Source organism: Elgaria multicarinata, chromosome 6 (genome assembly GCF_023053635.1).
Source record: "Elgaria multicarinata webbii isolate HBS135686 ecotype San Diego chromosome 6, rElgMul1.1.pri, whole genome shotgun sequence".
NCBI lineage: Eukaryota > Metazoa > Chordata > Lepidosauria > Squamata > Anguidae > Elgaria > Elgaria multicarinata.
This window is the reverse complement of record NC_086176.1, coordinates 31910031-31932722: the sequence shown is the minus strand read 5'-3', so window position 1 is coordinate 31932722 and position 22692 is coordinate 31910031. Positions and strand designations below refer to the sequence as shown.

Below are 22692 nucleotides of genomic sequence, written 5' to 3'. Positions count from 1 at the left end.
TACCACATGACATTCTGATTAACAAACTAGCTAAAAGTGGGCTAGATGGAACAACTATTAGGTGGATTCGCAGTTGGCTACAGAATCGGACTCAAAGAGTACTTATCAATGGAACCTTCTCAAACTGGGGAGAGGCAACGAGTGGGGTACTGCAGGGCTCAGTCCTGGGCCCAGTGCTCTTCAACATTTTTATTAATGATTTGGACGAGGAGGTGCAGGGAACGCTGATCAAATTTGCAGATGACACAAAATTGGGTGGGATAGCTAATACCCTGGAAAACAGAAACAAACTTCAAAGTGATCTTGATAGGCTGGAGTGCTGGGCTGAAAACAACAGAATGGAATTTAATAGGGGAAATAGAAACCAAAGGCACAGTTACAAGATGGGGGATACTTGGCTCAGCAATACGACAAACGAGAAGGATCTTGGAATTGTTGTAGATCACAAGCTGAATATGAGCCAACAATGCAATATGGCTGCAAGAAAGGCAAATGCTATTTTGGGCTGCATTAATAGAAGTATCGCTTCCAAATCACGTGAGGTACTGGTTCCTCTCTATTCGGCCCTGGTTAGGCCTCATCTAGAGTATTGCGTCCAGTTCTGGGCTCCACAATTCAAGAAGGACGCAGACAAGCTGGAGCGTGTTCAGAGGAGGGCAACCAGGATGATCAGGGGTCTGGAAACAAAGCCCTATGAAGAGAGACTGAAAGAACTGGGCCTGTTTAGCCTGGAGAAGAGAAGATTGAGGGGAGACATGATAGCACTCTTCAAATACTTGAAAGGTTGTCACACAGAGGAGGGCCAGGATCTCTTCTCGATCCTCCCGGAGTGCAGGACATGGAATAACGGGCTCAAGTTAAAGGAAGCCAGATTCCAGCTGGACCTCAGGAAAAACTTCCAGACAGTTAGAGCAGTACGACAATGGAACCAGTTACCTAGGGAGGTGGTGGGCTCTTCCACACTAGAGGCCTTCAAGAGGCAGCTGGACAGGCATCTGTCGGGGATGCTTTAGGGTGGATTCCTGCATTGAGCAGGGGGTTGGACTCGATGGCCTTGTAGGCCCCTTCCAACTCTGCGATTCTATGATTCTAGGATCGAGAAGAGATCCTGGCCCTCCTCTGTGAGACAACCTTTTAAGGATTTGAAGAGTGCTCTCATGTCTCCCCTCAATCTTCTCTTCTCCAGGCTAAACAGGCCCAGTTCTTTCAGTCTCTCTTAACACTTATGTTAACTCTTAACATAACACTGGGCAAGGCATTTAATAGCATTTAAGTCTGTTTTTTAATGGACCTCAGAACTGTTTTTTAAATGGATACTGTTGTTTTTATATTGTTGTTTTTATGTTTTTGATGGTTCAACCAAGAATGAAGTGACAACACAGACTTCACGTTATCCCCCCTGAAGCTTTTTTGCTAGAAATCAAAGGTAATTAGCGAACTAATTAACAGGCCATTGGCTTTCTTGCAGGATGACTTCTTTCCTAAAGGACTTTCAGATCCTAAAGAGGAATGGCGCAGACAGCAGCAAGTCCAGGCCTGAGGACCAGCAGCAGCAGCAGGATATCTGCGAGGCCCACTTCTCGGGCTACCAGCCGTCCACTTCTGCCCCGGACCCGGACAACCAGGGGACATCGCAGCTCCTGCCGCTGCTGGTTAAACCTCCCGCAGCGTCTGCTGACACCAGCAAGAAGGCCCAGGCGCTGGTGCTCCCCGAACTGGTGCAGCATCAGCAGTTGGTGACAAATAGGACAGAAGAGAAGTACCTGCATCAAACTCCGGCCGAGATGGCAAAGGATCCGGTCGTGTTGCCAAGGCTGTTGACAAAGGAGAAGATGAAGGAAGGCGGCAGCGTTCCTGTGAAGAGCACCATGCGTGTATATCCAGGTAATTCGGCCAAAAAACCCCAACACTTTTCATGTTTATTTATTTATATCCCGCCTTTTTTCTCCAAGGAATCCAAAGCAGCGTACGTAATCCTCCTCTCCATTATATGTATCCTCCCAACAACAGCCCTGTGAGGTACGTTGAGCTGAGAGTCTGTGATTGGCTCAAAGTCACCCATTGAGCTTCCATGGGGATTAGAGCCCAGGTTTTCCAACTCTCAGTCCAACGCTCTAGTTCCCCCTAATAAGGCCTGGCTCATAGGAGGCTGTACTGCGCTGTCTCCCTGGCTTTCTATTATTTTCCAGTTCTATTCTTCCAACATTTTGACAGACCGTGCTTTTGGTGAATGTAAGGTCCATATCGGCAATGCGCCTACGCTTTGTTTGGAACACTTTAGCCGTTTCTACACCAGCCTGAAAATGCGGGCTGGTCACGGCCGAGTCCCTGTGCATCCAAATGACGCAAAGGGACTCCGTGGAGGGCAGAGGGACCAGAACAGGTTTTTCCAAGGATAAATAATCCCTGGGAAAATCTGATTCTTCCCACGGTCTCAGGGTCGTCTGAAGACCGTGGGAGGTGTGGCCACCCGTCCCGGCTTCTTCTCTCCTCCCCGCGAGTAGCAGGGAGCAGTAAAGGAAGGAGTCGGGCTGGGAGGAATCAGGGATGGGGGGGAGAGGGGGCGGAGCTTCTTCTTTTTTAAAACTCACGTTTCGTTGGAGAGCACGTGCGCTCAGCTTCTTTTTTAAAAATGGCGGGTGCGACACCCTTCTTCCTTCCAGGATGTCGTGCCGCATGTGGATTAAGGGGAGGATCACGTGATCAGGATATCGCGAGATCCTCCCCCGTCCCTCCCTCTAAAGCAGGCTGGTGTAGAAATGGCCTTTCACTGTTATTTTTCACATCTGCATCATTTTTTTAACCATTCTTTTAATTTGCATGCAGATGCCTTTTCGCCTATGGATTTTTTTAATTATTAAATTAAAATCTCTGCACAATAGTCCTCAAATGAAAGGTGTCTTAGTGCAAAGTTTATAAAAAAAAGAAAGAAAGATTTTAAACACCCCTGTCTTTCTGATCAGCGGTCGTTTATCGTCATGTTTGTTTGTTTTAGCACTAAAACCCTTTTAAAATAATCTCGTTAGAGCACCTGAATAAAAAAGCACCCAAGTACAAATTCAAACACTGTTTGAAAAGAGACATGATTAAAAAACATTACGCTTATAAGGTTAATTGTTCGTTCCCTATTCAGATGTTAAGCTCGCTTTTGTGAATGAAACATAAGCAGATGTACCAGAGGTGCTATACTAAGGTGACTGTTTGAAAAGGAGGACAAGGCTCCTGTATCTTTAACCATTGTGATGAAGAGGGGATTTCAGCAGGTGTCATTTGTATGCATGCAGCACCTGGTGCTTTTAAAACTTGATGTTGTGCAGACTTCTACTGTTACTTTCTACTGTTAGTTTTTCCCTACCCTGTGCCTGCTTACCCTTCCCTGTACCTGTTGGCATTCTCTTCCCCTCCTTATTGTTTTACTATGATTTTATTAGATTGTAAGCCTATGCGGCAGAGTCTTGCTATTTACTGTTTTACTCTGTACAGCACCATGTACATTGATGGTGCTATATAAATAAATAATAATAATAATAATAATGGTGAAATCCCCTCTTCATCACTATAGTGAAAGCTGCAGGAGCTCTGCCCTCTTTTGTATCTGGTCATGCTAGGCAGGGCTCCTGCAGCTTTCACTGTTGTGATGAAGAGGGAATTTCACCAGGTGCTGCATACCTACAAATGACCCCTGCTGAAATCCCCTCTTCATCGCAGCTGTTGAAGATACAGGAGCCCTGTCCTCCTTTCCATATGGTCACCCTATGCTATACCACCTTCCCTTCTTCAAAGTTTGGAAGGTCAGTTGCAGTTCTTGTAGCTTACAGCAAAGAGCAATGAATGGATAACATGAGAAGCCACCAGTGATGAATTATTTCTTTAGAATGCCCCCTCACTTAGTGAGGGCTGGAATTGACCACATTACTAACACACACACACACATGGAAAAAACAGAGTTTGCCCCAATATGATAAATACCAGTTTGAGCATCCTGAAAGTAAACTCTGATGAAATATAGCCTGCAAGTCTGACATGGTGAAAACACCTTGTGGTGACTTTGTCATTTTAAGTATCAATTAAAATCTTCAGATTTTAATTAAAGTTTCAACAATTTTGACGAAGAAGACGTATCTCCCTATTGCTTGCTTCATCTATCTGCCCCTTTTTTCCCACCCACCCCTTTCTTCCTCAAGAACTTTCTTATGAACAATTCAGATTTCTATGGAAGAAGAAGATGCTGAGAGGGAGAACTCTCAAAGAACCTCTGGAGATGATGGATGACAGGAAAGTTCTAGACACCATCCTGGCTTATCTCTACCGGTCTCTCCAGGTGCGTCTGACTATTTTGCACCTGAAAGGATCTGGAGCCCAGCCTGAACTAATCGATCTTTGGAATACCATAGGGTAGAGAAGATGATAGGTGTGGAAGCAAGAGGACTCTTGAAGGAGATGGACAAGTAGGGATGGACAACTTATGGCCTTCCAGATGGCCTACAACTCCCATGACACCTCACTATTTGGCTGTCCTTCTAGGCCAAAACATCTGGATGGACATCCGTTGCCCACTCCTGCCCTAAAGGCCCTACAGGAACTCAGGAGGGGGTTTAATCTACCCTCCCTCATTCTTCACGAAAGCCGCAGCATTCAGCAGGTCAACAGGGTCACTCCTACTAGGGCAATGTTAGACTGCACCTTCTGCTATATACACACGCACACCTTTCCCCAGCCCAACTACTTTCTATCTCTCGTTATGCTTTGTTATTATTATTATTATTTGATTTGTACTACACCATCAACATACACAGCAGTTTTGTTTGACTAATAGATTCCAAACAGAGAACTCCTTGCCTCCTAGGAGCTTACAATCCAAATTTCAGTTACAGGGAACAGATGACAAAGGGTAGGAGACAGCAACCGATGTTGGGTTTTGTACCAACAACCTGAACCAACATGGCAGAAACTTGATATCCAGATGCTATCTGGAAGGTTCTTCCTTGATGCCCCTTCTTCTTTTATATAATTAGCAACAACAGCAGCGGCAGCAGCAACAATTTTATTGTTATTACTATGACAATTATGCCAACCCCATCAGTGTACATGGGATGTTTTGGGCACAACCCTATGCAGATTTAGACAGTGGGGGGAAGTCTTGCAACTCCCAGCATGCTCCAGCCAGCCATGCCTGAGGAATGCTGGGAGCTGTAGGACTTTCTCCCCCAGCCTAAACGTGCATAAGATTGCGCCCTAAATCATGATAACCAATGGACAACCTGAAAAGCACACAATTTAAACAGGGTAGTTCAAAGAGGGAAAGCAAAGGAGAGAGAAAGGGGGAGCAAAGTATTCAGGTTTCACAAACTGAAGGTTTTGTGTCATTGTGTTTTTACGGTTACGTTTTTAAACTAATCGTAACCGTTTCTATTTCCGATTCTTTGCACGAGGCAATTTGGGAGCTTATTTCTGGCTAAAAAGACAGGGGTATAAATCTAGCTCCAGGGCCAAGACACCTGCAACTCGGCATGCATAATAAGGGGGGTCTGGGGTGTGCACTTCAGGGTTGTTATTATTATTATTATTATTATTTAACGCATCAATTAATTTTAATTAATGTCAACGTATCCATCTAATTCAGCCTTCCTCAACCTGGGGCGCTCCAGATGCGTTGGACTCCATCTCCCACACATCTGGAGCGCCCCAGGTTGAGGAAGGCTGATCTAATTGAAGTCTGCAGTTATAACTTCAGCCACTGTGAGCAGACTTCTCCAATCAGCACATAGTTTTGCAGCCCATATAGTCTGAAGCTGGGGGGGATTAAAAGGTCGAGGGACTCAGTTATAGGACTGCTCCTCCCCACTGCTTCAGGGCAGACCTCCCCCAGCCACCCCTAAGGGGAGTGGAATGGGCAGACGTCTCTTCCTCAGGGGGCTCTTGGGGTCACCAGGGCAGGAGCCATGGCTAGAGGTGCCAGTGGGCATCGTTTCGCTCGGCCTGCGCAGACATCATGGAACTAGGGTGACCCTATGAAAAGGAGGACTGGGCTCCTGTATCTTTAACAGTTGCATAGAAAAGGGAATTTCTGCAGGTGTCATTTGTATATACGGAGAACCTGGTGAAATTCCCTCTTTATCACAACAGTTAAAGTGCAGGAGCTATACTAGAGTGACCAGTTTTAAAAGAGGGCAGGGCACCTGCAGCTTTAACTGTGGTGATGAAGAGGAAAGTTCCCTATATAATACAAATGACACCTGATGAAATTTCCTTTTCAATACAACTGTTAAAAGATACAGGAGCCCTGTCCTCCTTTTCATATGGGCACCCTAATCATGGGCCCATGGCTGTCAGCTCTGTAACTTCACTTCTGAAGTCTTTGCTGTATCAAACGAAGGTCCATCCCAAGCCATGTGAAGCTGTGCATAAAGGGTAACTGCCCTTACAAGCGCTCAGGATATTTTCCTCAGAGACTTAGGCCATAGCTAGAGCTAAGGTTTATCCCTGGATCATCCAGGGGTCAAACCTGTTCATCTAGGTGACACACAGGGGATCCAGTGCTCAGGCAGGGGTGAACCCTGGATGATCCCAGGATAAACCTTAGGTCTAGCTGTGGCCATAATCTCTACTCTGGCAAGATAGCCAGGCTGCCTCCTCTAACCGCTAATTTGGCTCGTGTGCTCCGTTGTATTGTCCGGAATAAGGATAATATGGTAAAAAGATGAAAATAGAAGACTGTGTTTTTTAAAAATTGGCAAACTAATGTTCCGTACAGTAGGAAGCAAAAAAGAAAAAGAAAAAACGTTGATATTTAAAACTGAGAGTAAGCTGTAGATAGCGATTATTTGTTTCGGCAATGTTTAAAGACAGCCTTAGGACAGACAAAGCAAGATTGATAGCTATTAAAAAATATTTGGCTTGAAGCTCAACCTTGGAGCTCAATTCCAAAACAAGAACAAAAGAATTAAAATTTGTTTTAAGACAAATTAAGAGAGCCGAAGTGGGGGACTGTTTGCTCACGTTTCTCATAGATATATAAAATAGATAAGATAATGCTTTACTGTTAAAACTTTTTAGTATTTTTAATGACTGTAATCATGCTTTGCAAAAATAGCTGTAAATATATTTTTATCTTGAATAAAATATTGAAGGGGAAAAAAGATATTTTCCTCAGAGAGGGAACACTTTTCTCACTCCCATTCTCGTTTCTTTCAGCGGCCTCCTGCTGCAGGTACCAAACAAATTAGGAGAAAATCATCAGCGCTGATGAGTGACGCAGCTAATGGGCAGCAAAAGCTAGCTAGCCAGGACAAGGTAAATTCTGGGCCAAGATAATGAGGTGGAGGGGTCGATTAAATTATGCCAGCAGCATTTTGCCCACTCTGGGCACAGGTGTGTGCTTTGAAGAGGATGGGCTGAGGGGAAAGGCTCCTGCAATTGGTGCTCAGCACACGCTTTCTCCCCCCCCCCCCACCGTCCCACTGAAAATCCCCAGCCCCATTGCTGCTATGAGCTTTGGGAGGGAAGCTCCCATTGCCATAGAGTCCTAGAATGGTAGAGTTGGAAGGGACCTCTAAGGTAAGAAATGTGGCAACGGCAATTTGGAAGACGGGCAATGAACATGCATGTGGAAAGGGCAGCATCGTAACAGCAGGCTTTGCCCCCCGCTCCACCCTTGGGGAGAGACCAATGCTCGGTGTTCAGAGTGCATTCTTTGCAGGCACAAGAGAGCCAGTGTGATGTCCACACTAGAGGCCTTCAAGAGGCAGCTGGACAACCATCTGTCAGGGGTGCTTTAGGGTGGATTCCTGCATTGAGCAGGGGGTTGGGCTCGATGGCCTTGTGGGCCCCTTCCAACTCTGCTATTCTATGATTCTATGAACTGGGCATGTTTAGCTTGGAGAAGAGAAGATTGAGGGGAGACATGATAGCACTCTTCAAATACTTGAAAGGTTGTCACACAGAGGAGGGCCAGGATCTCTTCTCGATCCTCCCAGAGTGCAGGACACGGAATAACGGGATCAAGTTAAAGGAAGCCAGATTACAGCTGGACATCAGGAAAAACTTCCTGACTGTTAAAGCAGTACGGCAATGGAACCAGTTACCTAGTTAGTTTTTGTGAACCGCCCAGGGAGCTTCGGCTATTGGGCGGTATAAAAATGCAATTAATAATAATAATAATAATAATAATAATAATAATAATAATAATATAAATAGCTTGGGATCTGAGTACCTTAAGTACCGCCACCTCTGATATTTTCCCTCCTTTGCACAAAGTCCATCATTGAAGGTCCAGCTCCTTGTCACCCCGCCAACTGCAGTGTGGCAGGTAGGCCCAAGTGGCAGGGCCTTCTCGATTGTGACACCAATGTAGTGGCATACCTGCCCCAGGAGATCCTCCCTTCAGTCCCCTTCTTTAAGTTTGCCTTCTCCCGTACAATCCGCCCCGCACACTCAGGTCCTCTGGGAAGAACCCACTTCAGCTAGCAAAAACTAGATTAACAACTGTTACCCAGAGGACCTTTTCTTCCGCTGCTCCCAGACTGTGGAATGGCCTGGTTAATTGCCTGGCTAAGACCCTACTCCTACTTAGAGAAGGCCCATTGAAATAAGTGAGACTTAAGTTAGACAATCATTGGATACAACCTAAAAAAATGAGTTACCGTCAAAGGAAGTTTGTCTTCAAAGGAAGACAAACAAACATCGAACCTGGCTTTCTGTTGACATTACCCCTGGTGGGGACTAAAGAAATGGAGTAAGGAATGTGTCATCTGAACAGGGTCACTGTCATCTACAAGGATTGTGAAGGGGAGATATCATCACTGACATGTGTCATTTTGTTCAGGGAATCGCGGAAGCCATTGGCTTGGTTGCGTTTTGCCACCTGGCTGAGACCCTGGATGTGCTGAGAGAGTATGGTTACATGATATCAGGAAGGAGATCTATGCTATCAGATACACCTGAGGTAAGGATACCAAATTATAAAATGGCATTACAGGCACTTAGAACTAGGACATGGGGAAATCCTGACAGAATGGGTTCAGACAACACGATAACCCACACTCGGGTTGGCTATGGGTTCAGTGTGGGTTGTCGTTGAACAGTGGGTTGTTGTTAAAATGTGGGTTATCATGCTTTCTGAATCCAGCTGAAAAACCTCACAGTACAGCACCCCACAACAAACATGAGTTCTTTCCATGGGTTGTTTGTGGTTAATAAACTACAGTTTGTTAGCATGGCTGGGTTCAGACAACATGATCACCCACGCTTCAATGACAACTGTTATGTGATGTGCTCTCATTAGACCCGTGTACAAACTTGCACACATTTGAACGAGACCTACACCCGCATAAAAGGAATCTTGACATTGGCAATAGAACGTCTGTGACTAAGTAAGGCAATTCTTACTCAAGAAATCTACACCATTAAAGATAATGCCACGATGGCACATTTTGTTACGTGATGTGCTCTCATTAGACCCGTGTACAAACTTGCACACGTTCTAATGAGACTTACACCCGCTTATAAGGAATCTTTTGACATTGGCAATAGAGTGTCTGTGGCTAAGTAAGGCGATTCTTACTCAAGAAACTTACAGCACTGAAGGGGATAATGCCACAATGCCACATTTATTGAGGTTGAAACAAATACAAAGGAACAAGCTAGTTTTGGGGAAATTAGCTGAGCAAGTGGAGGCTTAGAAGCAGTTTCAAGACTGAAAAACAGCCCTTTTGAGACTTAAGAGCATACACACAGAGACAGCAGGGGAAAGTGTGGAGGGAATCTTTAAAAGCAATATACCTTTCCTTGGGCTGCAGCCCTTTCCTGTACACAGGAACTGGGGAGTATTGCAACTCCTGGTCTTAGGTGAAGAGGAAAAGAATACAGCGAGGCGAAGCACTCACCCATGGCAGCTTGCTCGTGCAAGCTGGAATGTGTAGTATATTCTGTGTTTCTGGTTCAAGAGAGAGAGAGAGAGCGCTAGCCTCTTTCTCCCTCCCCCCAAACCTGAGGGTTTTTGCATGATCTTATCTAAAGATCTACTTGCTATGGGAACAAAAGAGGGTGATTTGGGATGATGGCTGTACTTGATGCAGCCTGGAGTTCAGCAACAGGGCTGCATTAGCATGTGTATGACCAGGTATGACTAGGGTGACCATATTTTGGAAACCAAAAAGGAGGACAACATGGCCGCCCCAAAGGGGTGTGCCCACCAACATGTCCAGCCCCAAGGGGGTGTGCCCACCAACATGTCCAGCCCCCAAAGGGGCGTGCCCACCCAAACATGGCCTTGGTCACAGGTCTGATTTCATACCACACAATTAAAACAAACCTGTTCTACCTAACATGTTAATGCTAAAATCACTGGAATAAAGAACAAGTGAGACATTCAACATATCTGAAATTAACTTCACTCATTTCTACTTTTGTAGCTTTTGCTGTACTTTGAAGCTTTTGCTATACTCTGTGTGATACCGTCTCCTCTTCCCTCAAATATCTTTTCTGACTGCAAGTCCTTCACTGGATGACCATAGTCTAACCTTTCCTAACATTTAACACTCTTTCCCCATCACCTTTCTCATATCCATTCTCACACATTCAGCATTCTGCTACCACTGGATAAATGAAGTAGTTGACAAGTACAGAAAAATCTAGTACAACAAACAAGCAACGAGGCATTCAGAAAAAGTATAAACTAGTATTACCCTGCAAACATTAGCCATGAAACAAAATGGACTAAAGGCTAGCACCTCTTAGCTTGTTTCAGTTTTAACCAGACACAACAGTCAAAAACAACCAAGAAAAATACACCTACCTCATTGACATAGCAATACCTAATGACAAAAATGTTGCAGAAAGGGAAGAGGAAAAGAGAGGAAAATATACACCACTGGCTATGGAAGTTAAAGAACTTTGGCAAGAGGAAAAATTACAATTATTCCATTAATCACATCACTCACCAGCATCACTTCATTATTATTATTTTTAGAGAAAACCTACATGCACGCCAACATCCAGAAAGCAATCATACTTGAAACATGTTCAATAGGAAATTTCTGAATCAGTAAAAGACAGCATGACTTGGCGAAGCCCATCATGTTCATCTAGAAAAACCACCACGAGCAAGAAAAGATAGATGATGATGATGATGATGATAATGGCTTCCCTGTAATTTTTTTTAAAAAGATTTTAAAGAAGGATGAACAATTAACAGCCATTGTTACAAAATATACGTCATGCCAATTATAGCAAACAAATTGGAGAGGAAGGTCTATGAGTCAAAATGCATTATTTGATAGGAATATCACCTCTAGCTCATCCCCCCCCAACTCACACACAGAAAACTACAGCCCTCTCCCACCACACACTGCAAACATGTACATGCATTCAAACACCCCATGCACCCCATTCAGACATCAATACACACACTGCCAGCACCCCCCCACACACACACTCAGATCACCCACTCCAAAAACACACGCATGCACACTTCCATTCATTCCATGCACCCCATTCAGACATCAATACACTGTGCCCAATGTTAATGGGGCATCCCACCAAGAAGCACACACCTGCTGATGTAGATACGCCCTAACATATCCAAATCTCAACTTCTACCAATGAAAGAAGCACCTCTAATGACAAATAAACATGCATGCACACACATCCAAAAGTGGAGCTGACCATATCTAATGGGTGGAGACATCAAGGCGTAAATCAAGCCAGCATCAGACAAGCTGCCACTGACACCCAATGTGACAACAATGCTGTTGACAGGCCTTATGCATACAGGCTAAGGTTATGCCTGTAGTCTGCCAGTCAACCAATAGCAGAGGCCACTAAATGTATATTGGAGGCCAGATTTAAAGCATTACACCATCCTTCCTCACTGAAACAGTAAAATTAAAGAAGAGTTCAACACTGAGCTAATATTTTCATTCAGCGAAAAGATACCATTAGAGAATCAGCATTAGAGACTGCACCCCTCTGAGGTCTGCGCCCTGCCTCCGTTCTGCATAACCTACAAACACAACACAGTCCCTTGCAAGCATTCCTCGCACGCAGGGCTGGTGCCAGACTATTTTGCGCCCTAGGCAAGGCAAGCGACTTGCACCCCCCCCCCCCAAATCACCAACTTTGATCGATTCAGCTGTTCAAGAACTATTCTGTTTTCCTTTTATTATGTTACACATGGTAGGGTACAGTGGGGAGAAATGGCCCAAATAGAATTAAGCCTAAGAACACGAGAAGAGCCTTGCTGGATCAGACCAAGGGTCCATCTAGTCCAGTACTCTGTTCACACAGTGGCCCACCAGCTGTTGATCAGGAACCAACAAAGCAGGACATAGTGCAACAGCACCCTCTCACCCATGTTCCCCAGCAACTGGTGTATATAGGCTTACTGCCTCTGATACTGGAGGTAGCACGTAATCATCAGGGTTGCCTTCTCCTCCAGCAATTTATCCATAAGAATATGAAGAGAAAGTGGAACAAAAACTTATGTCACAAGGGTTTGCTGTTAGGAGAGTTAAGTTTAAACTCCCTCTTAAGAAAAAGAGCAGAGTACAATGTTCTTCTAGCAGTCTGCCTCCTTGTCCTGTAGTGAGAACATATATGTTTTTATTTTGCGTATAATCTAGCAGTTTTGGCAATGCAGGGGTGGATAAGGACAAAAATAGACTTTCTGAGATTTAAGAGCATACACAGACAGCAGGAGAAAGAGTAGAGGGAATCCTTAAAGGCAATATACCTTTCCTTGGGCTGGAGCCCTTTCCTGTAGACATGAAATGGTGAGCGTTGCAACTCCTGGTCTCAGGTGAAGAGGAAAAGAATACAGGGAGCCTTGGATAGGGGAGGCAAAGCACTCACCAATGGCAGCTTGCTCTCACAAGCAGGATTCGGTAGTATGGCCCTGTGCTTCGGGTAAAAGAGAGAGAGCCAGCCCTCCTTCTCTAAAACCTGAGGGTCTTTATATGATCTAAAGAAAAGCAGTGACATCACTGCTCATAAGCACCGGAAGTGATGCTACTTGTTATGGGAGAGAGAGATAACAAAAGAGGGTGACTGGGGATGATGGCTGTACTTGCTGAAAACATTCTCTTTACAAAAGATGACTTTACACAATAATGATTGCTTTAAAAACGTGTTCAGGCTGGAGTTCAGCAACAGGGCTGAACATGTACTCTTGCCATCCAGCATTCAAATTCTGTTTAATTTTACCCCCACCTTTGTCTCTGGGGAATGCATTTGAAGAAGTCTATCAGAAAATTATTAGAATCATAGAATCATAGAATAGCAGAGTTGGAAGGGGCCTACAAGGCCATAGAGTCCAACCCTCTGCTCAGTGCAGGAATCCACCCTAAAGAATTCCTGACAGATGGTTGTCCAGCTGCCTCTTGAATGCCTCTAGTGTGGGAGAGCCCACCACCTCCCTAGGTAACTGGTTCCATTGTCATACTGCTCTAACAGTCAGGAAGTTTTTCCTGAGGTCCAGCCAGAATCTGACTTCCTGTAACTTGAGCCCATTATTCCGTGTCCTGCACTCTGGGATGATCAAGAAGAGATCTTGGCCCTCCTCTGTGTGACAACCTTTTAAGTATTTGAAGAGTGCTATCATGTCTCCCCTCAATCTTCTCTTCTCCAGGCTAAACATGCCCAGTTCTTTCAGTCTCTCTTCATAGGGCTTTGTTTCCAGACCCCTGATCATCCTGGTTGCCCTCCTCTGAACACGCTCCAGCTTGTCTGCGTCCTTCTTGAATTGTGGAGCCCAGAACTGGACGCAATACTCTAGATGAGGCCTAACCAGGGCTGAATAGAGAGGAACCAGTACCTCACGTGATTTGGAAGCGATACTTCTATTACTTGATCTTACTATTACTATACTTCTGTTAGTTGATCTATCCTTGTGTGAATACTCTCAGTCTCATTCCTGCTGCAGGTGGGGTTTTGGCTGCTTCAAAATGGAGTCAGAAGCTACTTTGTAACACAACCCACGGTTCAACGACAACCCACACTCAACCCATACTCAACCCTTGTGTGGGGTGTATCATGTTGTCTGAACCCAGTCATTGTGATATTAGCTATTCCATCCATATACATATGACACTGCCTTATACTGGGCTAGTTCGGATGTAACGGTAAACCATAGTTTAGCATTACGAGCACTAGCTTAGCCTTCCTCTGGGCCTGGTCTCCCTCTCCCTTCCATTGCCCGCTCCCTCTGCTTTTTGGTGCAGCCCCGTGAAGGAGTTCAGCAGCTTTTGCTTCTGTATTTATTTATAATTATTTTTAGGGCGCCTTTAAGGGTTGAACCACTCAAGGCGTTATACCATATTAACTGGCATTTTAGATTAGTCGCCGTCTCAATGAGTGTGGGGGTGTGGGGGTGTCTGTTATGTGGAGTCTCTTAAAGACAAGTCATATTCGTGAGCTGAAACTAGAACCGGTTGCTAACCTCTTGGAATTTATGAAAAAAGTTCCAAATTAACTCAAGCGGGAACTTAACCTTCTGTAAATTCTCACATACATCGTTTCCCCCCTTTAGAACTGGAAGTCAAGGAATATCTCCGAGAGGCAGATTCGAACCACCTTAATTTTGTGCTATGGACAAGCAGCCTTGGGGGCAAAACCGGAGGAGATGCTGAAATTGGTAGAGTTCATTGTGTCGGAGATCCTTTTTCTGTTCCGTGGTGGAAACAAGGTACTCTTGCTGATCCCATGGCCTGGGGAGGCGTAGCTGGCCTGTGTGTTGGCCTGGGGTGGGGGGTGGGGGCCCCGCACAGCCCTCCAGCCCCTTCATTTGTTCTTTTAATTTGTGAGGGGGTTCATCCCTTGCACGATGCCCTGGGGGCTATCTACACGGGGGGGCGGGGCGGGGAGCCCTACATTGGCTGTGAATCTGTGGCTGTCGACTATGTGATGTTGGTGCAGGTTCGTAGCCACCGTGGGGATTCCTCACCATGCTGCTCTTTGAATGTACCCTGACTTTTTCAAACGGAGCAACATCAACACGGCACTTCCGCCATGTAACGTCGTTCTGCCGTCAATCCGGGGCCAGATCCTGGTGGAAGGCGACCAGTGATTGGTCGCCTTCCACTAAGAAGAGAGCAGGGGTGGCACCGGGACCTGGGGCTTGTCTATACCGCTGTTTACACCGCCGTCAATGCACATCTTTCCATTTTCGGACAGATGATGCAGCCGCAAATGCAAAGCCATCCGGGGACAACCCTGGAAAATCCGCTCCAAAGAAATCCGACTTTTTTGTCAGTGGAAGCGGCTCCGTGGCTCTTAAACATTAAAAAAAAAAACCTAAAAGAAACCCTAAAAATGGGGGTGGGGAGTAGAGGAGCATTGCCATTCCTCTCCCCCCCCCCTTTTATTTTTAATCATCTAAATCTGCAGAGCTCTGCAGAAACAAATATAAATATAAATGGGTGGACTGGTCAACCTCCATCTGAATATGCTGAGCTCCGCATTTTGGGATCTTTAAATAAAAAAGTGGGGGAGGGACAGCCCCGTTGCTTCCCCCCGCAGAAGGAACGGCCTTGTTCCTTTCTCTCCCCCCCGCCCGTTTCTTTTTTTAAAAAAAAATAATCATGAGGATAAGTTGGGAGGACCAGTCAACCCCCATCTGAAAAATCTCACTTGCCTTCTTTTCTGTGCAACCCCCGTGAAGGAAGGCAAATGCAGGTGGAAGGAGCCTCCAGCTTCAAAGCGTCTCCGTTTAGCCGGGGGGGGGGGGGGGGGGCAGGATGGCCACCCAGAAACCCCCACGCTGACTCCTCAGCATCAGGACTACCCGATGCCACCTCAGGAGAGGGGAAACGCAGGGTTGAGGAGGGGGCGGCACCAACCCAGTGCTGTGAAGGCAGCCCCCAGGAGCACCACCACCCTTTTAGGCCCTCTGTATTAATCTTTGTGGTGCTTAAATCTGAAGCAAAATTGGAACAATCACAGAGGGACACACACACACACACACACACACACGAAGTCCAGGAGATTTGAAATCCAAATTTCATGGCAGGATTTTGTAGCTTTTTGTTTTATAGAAGAGTGGTGTGTGTCTCTGCGTATAAAGCCCTACATGGTTTGGGTCCAGGCTGCCTGCAGGATCGCCTTCTCCCGTACAATCCGCCCCACGCACTCAGGTCCTCTGGGAAGAATTTCCTTCAGCCAGCCACAACTAGGCTGACAGGTATTACCCAGAGGACCTTTTCCTCTGCTGCTCCCAGACTGTGGAACGGCCTGCCGGAGGAGATTTGTCAACTTGACAGTCTTTTAGAATTTAAAAAAGCAATAAAGACTGATCTATTCCGGCAGGCCTATCCAGTGAAATTTTAGGATGTTTTTTAGGATGTTTTAAGGATGTTTGAAAGATGTTTTAATCATGTATGGTATGTTTTTAATCAGTTTTAATGTGTATTTTATATCATGTTTTTATACTGTTTGTTTTATACTTTGAATGGTTTTAGTTTTTGTGAACCACCCAGGGAGCTTTGGCTATTGGGCAGTATAAAAATGCAATAAATACTAATACTAATAATAATAATATAATTTTTCTCAAATTTTCATGGCATTGTGGACTCCCAAAGTGAGCGGGTTTCAATGCCCACTGTGAAATCTTGACTTTGGGAAACCAATAGAAGGGTCACAATTGTAAAATTACGTCTCCTTTCCCGCCATTCCCAGTTAAGGCAAAACTATCTGTCTCCCTCTCTAATATATTCCATGATTTATTCTCTCCTCACCGCCACTGTGTATTACTTGTGCGTGTGTGTCTGTGTGTGTGTGTGTGTGTTCCACCTAAATGTCTTCTAATTTCCCCTCCTTCCAGGATGAGGCAATGAAGAAAGTCTTCATGAGATCTGTTATTATGATCAGCAACGCACTTCTGTGCACCAAGAAAGAAGACGCCCATATCCCCCATAAATCTGAACTCGCCATATGCATTACAGTAAGCAAAACGCAAGTGGGCTCCTGGAAAATCAGCCCCAGATAATACCCAGCAGTCAGCTGAATTGTAAGCTATATTCAATGAACAAAAAACCTACGGTTTATAAAACAACGTTAAGGACGTACACTTTCCCACCAAGCACCAAAAAGCGGGGAAATTGGGAGTTAAGGCTCGCCAGCCTTAACGCCACATCCTCCCTAAGGAGGCAGAAAGTACCAGTGAAATTCTCATTCTGCCAAAGCAGATAAACCATGAGGACAGGATGGAGAATAGGATATGCAGAGGTGACTGTGGGGTTGTGGAAAACTGATGACGAACAACTTAGAGCCACCTACTTCTTTTTTTGTTTAGAGCAGCCCTTCCCCAACCTGGTGCCCTCCAAAGGTGTTGGACTGCGACGATCCATCATTGCAAGTCAGTATGTCCCATGGTCAGGAATGCTGGGACAGCAGGATGGGGAACGTAGGGTGGCGGCTCCAGGCAAGCCCCCCCCCTACCCCACCCCACTTACCTGCTCTGTCGTCACTGGGCCCGGGCTTGAACTGAGCGCCCTGGTGCACCCGGAAGCAAGGCCACACCTGCAGCCTTGTTTCTGGGTGGACCCAGAGGCTCTATTCAAGCCTGGGCCAGGTGACGACGGAGCAGGTAAGAACCCCCCCTCCCCCGCCCGGCCCCTTACCTGGACCTGCTGCCACCGCTGCACAAAGTGCGGCAGCTCCAGCCAACCCCCCTCCTGCCTGGCCCCTTACCTGGAGCCGCCACTGCACAAACTGTTGCGGTGGCAGCTCCAGGCAAGCCCCCCCGCACCCCACCACTTACCTTCTCTGTCATGGCCTGACCCGTGCTTGAATCGAGCCCCTGAGTCCACCCAGAAGCAAGGCTGCAGGTGCGGACTTGCTTCTGGGTGGACCAGGACGCTCGATTCAAGCCAGGGCCCAGCAATGACAGAGCAGGTAAGTGGGGTGGGCTGAGGTGGGATCTTGCCTGGAGCCGGCGCCGCAGTTTGCACAGCAGCGGCAGCAGGTCCAGGTAAGGGCCCAGGCGGGAGGGGGGTTGCTTACCTGCTCCGTCGTCCCCGGGCCCAGGCTTGAATTGAGCTTCCGGATGGACCAGGGTGCTCAGTTCAAGCCCGGGTCCAGTGATGATGGAAGATGTAAGTGGGTTGGGGCTTACCTGGCAGCAGGGCCAGGCAGGAGGGGGTGGGGTTTCTTACCTGCTCCGTCGTCGCTGTCCAACACCTTTGGAGGGCACCAGGTTGGGGAAGGGCTGCTCTAAACAAAAAAAGAAGTAGATGGCTCTAAGTTGTTCGTCATCAGTTTTCCACAACCCCACAGTCACCTCTGCATATCCTATTCTCCATCCTGTCCTCATGGTTTATCTGCTTTGGCAGAATGAGAATTTCACTGGTACTTTCTGCCTCCTTAGGGAGGATGTGGCGTTAAGGCTGGCGAGCCTTAACTCCCAATTTCCCCACTTTTTGGTGCTTGGTGGAAAAGTGTACGTCCTTAACGTTGTTTTATAAACCGTAGGTTTTTTGTTCATTGAATTTCATGGCTTTTTGTAAAGGATAACGAGAGCCCTGCCCTCTTTTAAATGCGGTTACTGTAGTATAGCTCCTGCAGCTTTCACTGTTGTGATGAAGAGGAGATTTCACCAGGTTCTCCGTATATACAAATGACACCTGCTGAAATTCCCTTTTCTATGCAACTGTTAAAGATACAGGAGCCCTGTGCTCCTTTTCATATTGTCACAGGGGCAGGGGGCTAGTGACTCAGATGTCAGTGGGGTTATGAATCCGTGGTTACACAAATCCTACGATCCTATGCAAGGTTAGACATAAAATCCTACAATCCTATGCATATACCCACGGATTCATAGAACCACTGACATCAGAGTCACCAGCCCCCCCTTGTGACCATATGCAAAGGAGTACAGGGCTCCTGTATCTTTAATAGTTGTATAGAAAACTACATTTCAGCAGGTGTCATCTGTATTCATGCACCACCTGGTGAAATTCTCTCTTCAAAACAACAATTAAAGCTGCAGGAGCCCTGCCCTCTTGACCAGATACAAAAGAGGCAAGGCTCCTGTGACTTTAAATGTTGTGATGAATCCCACTTGGATTCCTGCATTAAGAAGGGGGTTGGACTAGATGCCCTCGTAGGAACCCTTTTCAACTCTGCTACTCTATGATTCTATGAACATGGGCAGAGTGCATTGCCTGTGGCTGATGTGAGCCAAACTTGCAACGATAACTGGAGGGAGGAAGTTCTCCCTAACTGCCAGCTAAATTCCTGCATTAAGAAGGGGGTTGGACTGGATGCCCTCGTAGACCCCCTTTTCAACTCTGCTACTCTATGATTCTATGAACATGGGCAGAGTGCATTGCCTGTGGCTGATGGGAGTCAAATAAGCAACGATATCTGGAGGGAGGAAGTTTTGCCAACCCTACCAGCTGAATTCCTGCATTAATTTTTGTCACGGACTTTTGCGTTTGGGTGTACTTACTGTATGCAGAAAGTGTTTTTAATAAACAACACCTCCTCCAAAAAATCTCAACTTGCTTTTTCACAAAACACAGATGTGACTTTATATACCCATCTATTTTATGGTCACATGAATTTTATATTTATATTTATATTTTATATTTGCCTTGGAGAGCTCCTTTGTAGTTCTGACTGGCTATAACTGAAACCTAGAGCGGATTTACCACCCCACTGACATCAGAGTCACAAGCCACTGCTGGATTTAGCATGTCTCGCTCCTGTAGAGTGACCATATTCAAATGAGTACAGGGCTCTTGTATCTTTAACAGTTGCATAGAAAAGGGGGTTGGACTGGATGGCCTCATAGGCCCTTTCCAACTCTGCTATTCTATGATTCTATGATTGGGGTAGTTTATGCTCTCTCTCTCTCTCTCTCTCTCTCTCTCTCTCTCTCACTCACTCTCACACACACACTCAAACCCAAATATGTGGCAGTGTAGTGCAATGGTTAGAGTTTCAGGCAGGTTCTAGTCCCCACTTGATCATGAAGCTCACTGGCTAACTTTGGACCAATCACTGACTCTCAGCCTCACCTACCTCGCAGGGTTGTTGTGGCTATTAAATGGACAAGAGGAGAACTATGTAAGCCACCTATGTAAACCACGTACCAGCCTCTGATACAAAAGTCCTGTTGGGTGGGGGTGGGGGAATTTCACTAGGTGCTGCGTGCATACCTATGACACCTGCTGAAATGTCCTTTTCAATACAACTGTAAAAGATACAGGAGCCCTATCCTCCTTTGTGTATGGTCACCCTTATTGAGGCCCACAGTAGGTCAGGGGATGCGTGGGATGGCTGGGTGTAAGCTTGGTGAGCTGAATAGCTGCTGGTGCTGCCCAGAACTCCTGTGCTGCCGCCTGCCATGGGGATTTGTTGCTTCCACCCTATAGCTGTGATGCTTCATGGTTTCAAAGGAACAAATGCCAAAGTGACACCATCAAGACACCTCTCTTATAGCACAAGGATGATCAGGGGTCTGGAAACAACGCCCTATGAGGGGAGACGGAAAGAAAGGGGCTTGTTTATTCTGGAGAAAAGAAGATTGAGGGGAGACATGAAAGCACTCTTCAAATACTTGAAAGGTTTTCTCACAGAGGAGGGGCAGGATCTCTTCTTGAACCTCCCAGAGTGCAGGACACGGAATAATGGGCTCAAGTTAAAGGAAGCCAGATTCCAGCTGGACATCAGGAAAAACTTCCTGACTGTTAGAGCAGTGCAACAATGGAATCAGTTACCTAGGGAGGTTGTGGGCTCTCTCACACTAGAGGCCTTCAAGGGGCAGCTGGACAGGGATGCTTTAGGGTGGATTCCTGCATTGAGTAGGAGGTTGGACTTATAGGCCCCTTCCAGCTCTGCTTTTCTATGATTCTATGAACTTGTATCAGTCATTCGCAGCTTGTGAAACAAAACAAAACAAAAATCTTGGAACCGATGCTTAGGTTTGATATGATACAAGCAAACCATGGAAATGGAAGGAAAGAAAGGGAAATTCCAAAGAAATATTGAACTATCTACCATTTTATCTTGAGATTTCATACATTCTCAGAACTAAGCTTTGAAAACTAGCCTTTTCTGGCAGGCCTACCCAGACCCAGATGAATGTGAAATCAAATATTTTTAAGATTTTTTGATTCTTGTACCAATGTTGTTCCCTGCCTCGATCCAAAGGGAGAGGCGGATAATAAATACTAATACTAATATTAATAATAATAATACATGCTTACACTGTTAGGTCTGTGCCACTAATTGTGAGCTGACCTTCCTTCCCCCCTTAAATTTCTGTGCCATTTGTAGTCAGCACCTGAGATATGGACCCCCCCCTCACCAGACTGGGTTTCATTCAGATCCAGAAGCCGCTCCCCTCCCACAGAAAATGCAATGCACCAACATTCCAAAACAGAGCACTGTTCTTCCCCGTGTTTTGCATACATTCCATTTGATTCCATAGCAACATAAAATATAAAGGCAACATAAAGGCAGGTACTGTGACCTCATGAGTCCATCCACACAAACAACTGACACCCAATTATTTAGGATGAATTGGGGGGGAAAGGGGTTGTGAAAAGGTCTAAAAGGATGTCTCTAAACAGAGAGAATGTGGATTAAAATAGCAAATGCAATTTGATGTAAGCAAGTGGAAAGTGAAGCATATTGAGGCAAAAATAAAATAAAATTCTAACTTCACATATATGCTGATGAGATTTGAGCTGGCAGTGAATGACCAAGAAAGAGATCTTGGGACTGTGCTGGACAATTCTTGACCCAGTTTGTGGCTGATGTGAAAAGGGCAAATTCCATGTTGGGCATAATTAGAAAAGGAATTGAAAATAAAATTGCCAATGTAAACTGCCCTTATACAAATTTATGATGCAAGTGCAAACACATTTGGAATACTATATACAGTTCTGGTCACCGTATCTTAAAAAAAGGGGGCTGGAGCAACTCTCCTATGAGGAAGGTTACAATGTTTGGGACAGTTTAGCTAAGAAAAAAGGCAAATAAAGGGAGACATGATAGAGGTGTACAAAATTATGCATGGTATGGAGAAAGCGGAGGGAAGACATCTCTCTCTCTCTCTCTCACACACACACACACACAAACACGCGCGCACATGGAAGCTGTATAGCAGAGTAAAATCTGCCTGCCTGCCTGCCTCTCTCTCTCTCTCTCTCACACACACACACGCACATGGAAGCTGTATGGCAGAGTAAAATCTGCCTGCCTGCCTGCCTGCCTGCCTGCCTGCCTGCCTCTCTCTCTCTCTCTCTCTCTCTCTCTCTCTGTCACACACACACACAAACACACACACACCTGCACATTTGGAGCAGTCTTGAGCTTCTCTCTCTCTCTCTCACTCACTCACTAACACACACATACACACACACCCGCGGTGTGGCGCTTCCCTGGCCTCGCCGCCGCACGCACTCACCTCCTTCCTTCTTGCAGGCCCGATGGGAAATGGAATTTTAAGCGTAAGAGGAAGTGACGCAATAGGCCTATTGCGTCACTTCCTCTTATGCTTAAAACTCCATTTCCCACCAACCCTGCGACGAGGAAGGAGGTAAGCACCCCCTCTCCTCTCCTTCCCCCCCCTCCGCCCAAGTCGGCTGCAGGCCCAGGTTTCAACTGCGCACCCGGCTTGCTTTCGGGTGGAGCCGGGCGCTCAATTGAAACCCGGGCCTGCAGCCGAGAGAAAAGGTAAAACCGGGGGGC

The 22692-nt window shown here is 46.0% G+C and overlaps 1 protein-coding gene across 1 annotated transcript in view; it reads left to right on the top strand.

Moving 5' to 3' along the window:
• Positions 1-1469: 1469 nt before the first annotated feature.
• LOC134400404 (uncharacterized) overlaps positions 1470-22692 on the top strand; it is a 38722-nt gene continuing 17499 nt past the window's right edge. Inside the window, 6 exon segments of the mRNA XM_063128736.1 lie at positions 1470-1884; positions 4185-4321; positions 7195-7293; positions 8825-8944; positions 14534-14680; positions 16814-16933. Coding sequence (XP_062984806.1) covers positions 1470-1884; positions 4185-4321; positions 7195-7293; positions 8825-8944; positions 14534-14680; positions 16814-16933 — 1038 coding nt within the window.